The 8,100-nt window shown below is 38.3% G+C and overlaps 1 protein-coding gene across 1 annotated transcript; it reads left to right on the forward strand.

The window, feature by feature from the left end:
- Positions 1-5,046: 5,046 nt before the first annotated feature.
- On the forward strand, positions 5,047-6,357 carry LOC142554608 (uncharacterized). Its single transcript, XM_075665270.1, has 2 exons — positions 5,047-5,798; positions 5,847-6,357. The coding sequence occupies exons 1-2, from the start codon at positions 5,047-5,049 to the stop codon at positions 6,355-6,357; spliced, it is 1,263 nt and encodes a 420-aa protein (XP_075521385.1).
- The last annotated feature ends 1,743 nt before the right edge of the window (positions 6,358-8,100 follow it).

An 8,100-nucleotide genomic window follows, 5' to 3' on the forward strand; every position in this document is an offset into this window, starting at 1 on the left:
AGGTAGGGAAAGATTTTTGTATGTTTAAAAATCGAGGCATACGATCTACATTTTTATATATATATTTTATTTTATACAAGATTAGAAATATTTAAAGTAAGAATTTGCAGCGTATTTAAAAATCATTTTATATTCAAATTTGATTTTTAAAAACTTCGTAATAACACAGAGATATTCAAATATCAATAATTTTAATGACTCTATTAACTTTTATTAAGTACCAGAATTAAAGCTTAAAACACAATTATAAAATATCAAAAATTATATTTCATTCGATGTAAAAATTTAAATGGAATTTAAACTAAAATGTCTCAAAACTCACGTATATTCAATTTCATTTTTATTTAAATAATCTTTATGGTAACAATGGTTAACACTAGTTAATTCATTCTTATCTTCTGAATATATTTTTTCCTATTATAAACAATTTTTTCTATCGTTAATTTTTATTTATGATTGTTTCAAAAGAATTAACATAATTTTTTTATTTTTCGATTTCTGATCACAAAAATTCGCTAGATTTAACATCATATTTATTATCTTCTAAAATTTTTGTTAATTTGCGGCTTGATTTTGATTATAACTCCAAATACATCTATAAATATAAAAAAAATTATTCACTTAAATAAATTATAAAATAAGCATGCATCGACATTTTACAACATAATTAAAAATATTTTCGCATCTTAAACCTTTCATACGTTGAAAATATGTTATAAAATCATAAACTTTTCGTACGACTCAAAAATATATTTTTTGGTTGCCAAAATCTTTAAACTTTAAACTCCTCGATTTTATACTTTCGACCTCTACCTGAGTCCTCTCTAAGCCATCAGGTAAATTAATTTACAGCTTATAATGCGATTAAACTTGCTGCAATAGTCCACGAATCGATGACGAATAACTCCACCCAAGCCTCGTTTCGACCCGTACGCATATATCCTGCGCTCTGACACCTCTCGATTCGAACTCGGACACAACTTGGCCCTAAACACCTTCCTAAGACACATACCATCCCTTGGAACGAGCCCGTCAACCTCTCACTATCTGCTGAAATTCCCTAAACAGTAGTCTAAGCCGCTGCCAAGCCTTGCACCCTCTGCGCTCAAGCCTTTTGCACCGAACCCTTGCACCCCACATAGCCCCTCCCGACTCTAGCCCTTAGCCACTACCTTAGGCACTCCTCAAATCCTAGATGAAGCCCCCATGCAGCCTTTCTCCAGCCCCAAAACCTTGGCCGAACCTTGACCCGAAGAAGAAGCTAGAAGGAACGAAAATCTGCGCAGCCCCTAAGCACGCGCATGCATGCAGTTGCTGTGGTCTGCCTTCCCGTCCTTTGGCTAGACTTTCAGATGACTAAGACCCTGTAAAACCATACATATAACATCTAAATATCCCTTCCAAGCATCCCATATGGCAGCAACTCTCCTTTGCATCAATAATTGTCCAAAACATTCGTTAAAATGTCGATACGATGTATAATGCGTTACAACTTTATATGATCGAAACCATATACTTTATTCATGCAACAAAACATTAAACATGCATAATATAGTCTGAGTGATGAAAAATAATGATTTTGTTGGGATCGAGAAAGAGTTTAGAGGGGATGAATAAACTCTTTGAAAATATTTGCTTTTTAAATTTGTTTTCAACAGTTGTTAGGTGGTTGGAAGTTTTTCTCAAACGGTTAGAAATATGAACCACTTTAAAAGTGCAGAAAACAGTTCAATATTTATAATGATAGTTTCAACCGGTTGGCACTCTAATCAACAATATATGGTTAGGAATGTAAGAGCTTGCGAAAAATAAAGGCACATAGTTTTTTTATGGATGTTTGAAGAAAACAGTCTTATGTCGCCCCTTCTTCTTTTGCAGGAAAGATTCCATTAAAAGACTTTGGCTTTAAAAAAATCTTTGCAACAGCTCACTGCAATCAGGCTTATCAAACTGTTTTTTTTTTTTTTTGGAATTGTTAGTGATCACTTTACACTTCTGGATTTTAAAAATTCTTGGTTCACCAGACATCACTATTAATCAAATAACTAATAGGTTACTGATGTAAGTAAAACAATATGATTTAGTAGCACAAAAATGAACTCGAATGATCGAATATCTTTCTGTTGAGTGCGTGCTTGATGAGTGATGAAGTTTATGATCTTTGATTGCGCTCAAACTCTTAGGTATGCAGACTTGAATTAATCACGTTGTGAAAGCTTGATGATTATGTATCTCGTTGATATCTCGCGTGAGTACTTGCATACATCCAGCTCTGCTTATATAAGCTATCATTCCAACGGTCAGGAAAAGATGAGCAACGTTAACCTGTAACCTTGGAATGATGTGTCACTGTCAACTGCGAATACATTAAATGTTCTTCAGCAATGTATTTAATGTTCTATTTGATTAACATGACTTTGAATCTCGTTCCTTAAGGAGTTACTTCTGAGTATCCTTTTATAGAAACTGTTTTCACCATCAGAACTTGTAGGATATAAGTAATCTTTTTTCTGGGATAGTGACATAGATCAATATTGGGACTGGTACAGCACATGGTTGACTTGTAGCGGTGCAAAATCATTTGAATGTTCCGAAACGGTCAGAGAATTTCTTTCATTAAGTGAGCAATAAATAGCTCTTTTAATGACTCGACATAAAGTTCGAACAATCGGTTGGGAAATTTGAGATTCTTCTACTTCATGTAAGAACCGGATTTTTCCATCTTGTAATTAAATAATTGTAAGGAAATTTGTTTAGCATAAGACTTTATTAATAAATAGGATATGATTATGGGGAAATTAATTGTTGGAAATCTTGATTACCAAGTCAAAAATACCTACAATAAGGCTAGCATATTTTCGAAAATATGCAAAGGGATATACTATATTGGGTAGAGACCATCCAAGACTAGAGGAATCAAGGCATGAACCTAGCAATTTTCGAAATTATCACATACAAGAATAAACTATAAGGAAATTGGAAACAAATCCCATAAATTAGCCATCATATTTTTCGAGAATGGCAAGGAAATTTGGAGCCAATGTCAGGGGATTTGATATGATTTTTGGTATGATTTTTAGTGCCAAATTTTGCTCCACTCTCCTCCCCTATAAATAGTGCATCAACCCTAGTCATTCCCCACACCTAATTTTCGAAAGTCCTTGCTGCAAATTTTCGAGAAAATTCAGCAACTCTCCCTAGCCAAAATACTGCATAAAAATCGTCCCGAAAATCGTCAAAGAAATCGAGCCAGAGCGCTACCCGGACGAGGAGCGCGAAGTGATCCAAACCAAGCCGTTCACTCCACGTTTTTTTAAGTACATCCAAACACTGTAAGTGGGCTGTTTTAAATTTTGTTTTATGCACATGAAAATTTCGGTTTTGTGGTTTAAAAATACGGTCAAGTACCGTCGTTTCGTCTATACGTTTTTATGAACTTTTGGTACGTTTATGTTTGACACTGTGAGAATTCCCTGAAAATGGGTGGAATTCCAACATATGGCCCTTAACAGTGGGATAGAACTGTTTTATGGCCTCGCCCCCTTAGAGGATTAAAACTTAGGGACTGACGTCAGTAAACCGATAAAGGTGAAAAATCGCAGTGTTATTATGTTATGGAATTTACGTTACGATTATGAAAAGCATGTTGTACGTTTATGATATGTTTTGAAAATGTTATTAAATTGGTTATGTTGTGTTCAAAGTCCCCCATTTACTGAGTATTCCCAAAATACTCACCCCCCTTACAACCCTTCCCAGATAAGTCCGAAAAACATGTTGAGGAAGAGGAGTCTGAACAGTTTTGGGGATGGTGATTCACGAGACCAGTAGTAGTTATGTTCGAATTTATGATTTAATAATTGTAAGACGCTTCCACATTATTTACTGTTTCGTTGGATTTCGTTATTGTAAAGACAATGTTTATTTCGTGGAAATTATGATATATAAACTGGTTCGGTTTATACTGTGCTACGAAAGACTTGTTGTTTCGATTGTGTGATTGTTAAATAACGTCGGTGTCAATCTCGAGTTTCGAAGAGTGACATTTAAGTGGTATCAGAGCCTCCAGGTTCATAATCCGAGTGGGAAAAAAAATCGAATTTCACAAAAAAAAAAAAATTCGGGAATTCCGGCCAAACAGGCCCTTAGCGCGATCCGCCGCATTTTTCGCCTATTCCGGCCGCTTCCTGTAGTATTTCTTTGATCGGAGACCAGATCTAGGACCGCCTCGACGAGACGAACAAAAGCCCTCAAACAATTTTAGATTTCGTGCTCGGGTGCAACCGGAATTTCGGATCTACGGATTAGGGCATACGAACCCTAACGCCGAATCTTATTTCGTCCAATTACCCTATCAATCCTACTCCGATTTTCAATTCCTTTTACCCAAACATTATACTATCTACGGGTAACGTTTCCCAACAATCAATTTTGAGATCGGATCAACTAATCGAAAACGCCCAATTTCAAGTGAGTTAACCGAGTTTGAGCGAGTTCCGGCCAATTAGGTAGTTTTCCGACCGATTCTGGCCGTGCCACCACGGGTTCCGTGATGCTGACCTCTTCGCCGATGCACGCCTTTCCTCCGACCATACTCCGGCGAGTCAACCCGGCGAGTCAACTCGGCCGAGTCAACAAGTCAACCCGCCAGCATAGTCCTTCGATTTTTCGTAGGAAACTCCGAATTCGGTTCCGTCAACTGATCTGAAATCCTCTCGACATACTCTTCGAATCCATATGTCTATCTCAAAACTTTCCATTTTTCGAAATTTTCAAAAAATTTTAATTTTCAGTATCTTACTCTATCCTGATATTTTATTCTATCTTAGTGATTTTGTTCTAGGAGTTTTATTTTACCTTTCTTTTTCCGTTGTTTCTATTTTATTCAGTATGACTTTTATTTCCTTTAGATTGGTCATGTTCTTTCTTTTAGAAATCAATAAAAATTTGTTCTATTTGGTTCATTGATTTCAATTTATTTCAGCACAACCTATTGTATGAACTTTACTCGTACAACAAATTCTTAGAACTTGCAATCTGTAGGAAATGGCAGGCAGACCCCCAAGACAGAACCGCAACCCGTGTTATGCTAATATCAACCGTGAAGGCGGACAGGAGAACGAGCAAGGAAATAGACCCCCGCCGGCAGTCAACTTAAGCCAAGCTGATCTTATGGTCATAGCCACTATTGTGGCGACAACACTGCAAGGGTTGGGAAACCCGAACGCCAATCAGCCACCACCACCTCCACCACCAAATGGAATCAAGTTCCACTATGAGTCACTCCTCAAGAATAGGTGTCCAACCTTCAGTGGAGCCGCTGACCCTGAAGTTAGCCAGAGTTGGCTGAAAGGTGTAGAGACTCAACATCGCCTATTGGAAGTTCCCGAGGCACTGAAAGTGGACGTGACTGTGGCGTTCCTGGAAGATAAAGCAGGAAAATGGTGGGAAGCAATCTCGCCAGCCATGACAGCTGCAGGACCAACGACTTGGCAGCAATTTCGAGAAGCCTTTCTGAAACAGTATTATCCAGCCGAGGTCAGACTGCAGAAACTGAATGAGTTTGAAAACTTCACTCAAACTCCGGATATGTCAGTTGTAGAATACACCTCCCAGTTCAACGCCTTAGGATCTTATGCTCCGGCAATCATGGCGGACGAAGTTCTAAAATTACGCCGCTTCAAAAAGGGTTTGAACAGCAGAATACAGTCGGCTTTGGCAGTCTACCAACCTGCGAACTTCTCGGACTTGATGGGCGCAGCCATCCGAGCTGAAACTGATATCCAGCGCAGAGAGAAGTAGATTAGGAACAAAAGGCCTATTAATGATCAGTCCTCTCATGGCAGTCAGTCGTTCAAGAAACCGAACCACTCCGGCGAACCACCTAAGGGGCCTTCCCCCACCACCAACTACCAAGCCATTAAGCCTTGCCCAACTTGCCACTTACGACACCTGGGAGAATGTCGTAGAGCCAGCGGCGTCTACTTTGGATGCGGAAAACTAGGACACCGTATGGCAGATTGTCCAGCCGCCAGCAACAAAACAATTGGACCAGGTAAAAGAGACGGGTCGAGCTCAGGGGCGAATGCCAATAAACCACAGGAGAACAAACCAAATGCCAGAGTGTTTGCCATAACGCAGGAGGAGGCAGATGATGCAAGAGATGTTGTGACAGGTACCATATTTTTTCAGCAAGTGCCTGCTTATGTGTTATTTGACTGCGGCGCTACACATTCTTGTATATCTAAGAGATTTGGTAAGAAGTTAGGACGTAAGCCCGATAAGCTAACCGAACCTTTCCAACTAGCCATGCCTACTAGTAGGGCCATTGAAACTGACGAAATTTACAGAGATTGAAAAATCAGTATTGGTAATTAGATTTTTAGAGCCGACCTGATACAGTTGATCATGGTCGATTTCGATATCATCTTAGGAATGGATTGGTTAGCAAGAAACAATGCGGTAGTAGATTGTAAGGGAAAAGAATATCCCTACCTATTTGGAGACCAGGCCAACTCCAGTTTCGAGGACGAAATTTCTCATAAGGAGGGAGGGATGTAAGAACCGGATTTTTCCATCTTGTAATTAAAAAATTGTAAGGAAATTTGTTTAGCATAAGACTTTATTAATAAATAGGATATGATTATGGGGAAATTAATTGTTGGAAATCTTGATTACCAAGTCAAAAATACCTACAATAAGGCTAGCATATTCTCGAAAATATGCAAAGGGATATACTATATTGGGTAGAGACCATCCAAGACTAGAGAAATCAAGGCATGGACCTAGCAATTTTCAAAATTATCACATACAAGAATAAACTATAAGGAAATTGGAAACAAATCCCATAAATTAGCCATCATATTTTTCGAGAATGGCAAGGAAATTTGGAGCCAATGTCAGGGGATTTGATATGATTTTTGGTATGATTTTTAGTGCCAAATTTAGCTCCACCCTCCTCCCCTATAAATAGTGCATCAACCCTAGTCATTCCCCACACCTAATTTTCGAAAGTCCTTGCTGCAAATTTTCGAGAAAATTCAGCAACTCTCCCTAGCCAAAATACTGCACAAAAATCGTCCCGAAAATAGTCAAAGAAATCGAGCCGGAGCGCTACCCGGACGAGGAGCGCGAAGTGATCCAAACCAAGCCGTTCACTCCACGTTTTTTTAAGTACATCCAAACACTGTAAGTGGGCTGCTTTAAATTTTTTTTTATGCACATGAAAATTACGGTTTTGTGGTTTAAAAATACGGTCGAGTACCGTCGTTTCGTCTATACGTTTTTACGAACTTTTGGTACGTTTATGTTTGACACTGTGAGAATTCCCTGAAAATGGGTGGAATTCCAACATATGGCCCTTAACAGTGGGATAGAACTGTTTTATGGCCTCGCCCCCTTAGAGGATTAAAACTTAGGGACTGACGTCAGCAAACCGTTAAAGGTGAAAAATCGCAGTGTTATTATGTTATGGAATTTACGTTACGATTATGAAAAGCATGCTGTACGTTTATGATATGTTTTGAAAATGTTATTAAATTGGTTATGTTGTGTTCAAAGTCCCCCATTTACTGAGTATTCCCAAAATACTCACCCCCCTTACAACCCTTCCCAGATAAGTCCGAAGAACAGGTTGAGGAAGAGGAGTCCGAACAGTTCTGGGGATGGTGATTCACGAGACCAGTAGTAGTTATGTTCGAATTTATGATTTAATAATTGTAAGACGCTTCCACATTATTTATTATTTCGTTGGATTTCGTTATTGTAAAGACAATGTTTATTTCGTGGAAATTATGATATGTAAACTGGTTCGGTTTATACTGCGCTACGAAAGGCTTGTGGTTTCGATTGTGTGATTGTTAAACAACGCCGGTGTCAATCCCGAGTTTCGGGGCGTGACACTTCAGACGGTTGAATGTTATGCAGTCTGAAATTCAAGCGGTTGAAGACTCGGCGCGAAACGTCCCGTCCTTTTTATTGCTTTAAAAGTACTAGAAATTTTTTTTAACTCTCAATTTTCGGCCATGTACCTTTCTCACATGAAAATATTTTATAAAAATATTTTACTCTTTAAAATTAAACATTAACCAGCTAGCATTT

This window comes from Primulina tabacum, chromosome 8 (genome assembly GCF_025594145.1).
Source record: "Primulina tabacum isolate GXHZ01 chromosome 8, ASM2559414v2, whole genome shotgun sequence".
Taxonomy (NCBI): Eukaryota; Viridiplantae; Streptophyta; class Magnoliopsida; order Lamiales; family Gesneriaceae; genus Primulina; species Primulina tabacum.

Coding starts and splice junctions, on each gene's coding strand:
- LOC142554608 (XM_075665270.1), top strand. CDS start 5,047: ATGGCAGGCAGACCCCCAAGACAGAACCGCAACCCGTGTTATGCTAAT. Junction 5,799..5,846: donor GATATCCAGCGCAGAGAGAA/GTAGATTAGGAA, acceptor CTCTCATGGCAG/TCAGTCGTTCAAGAAACCGA.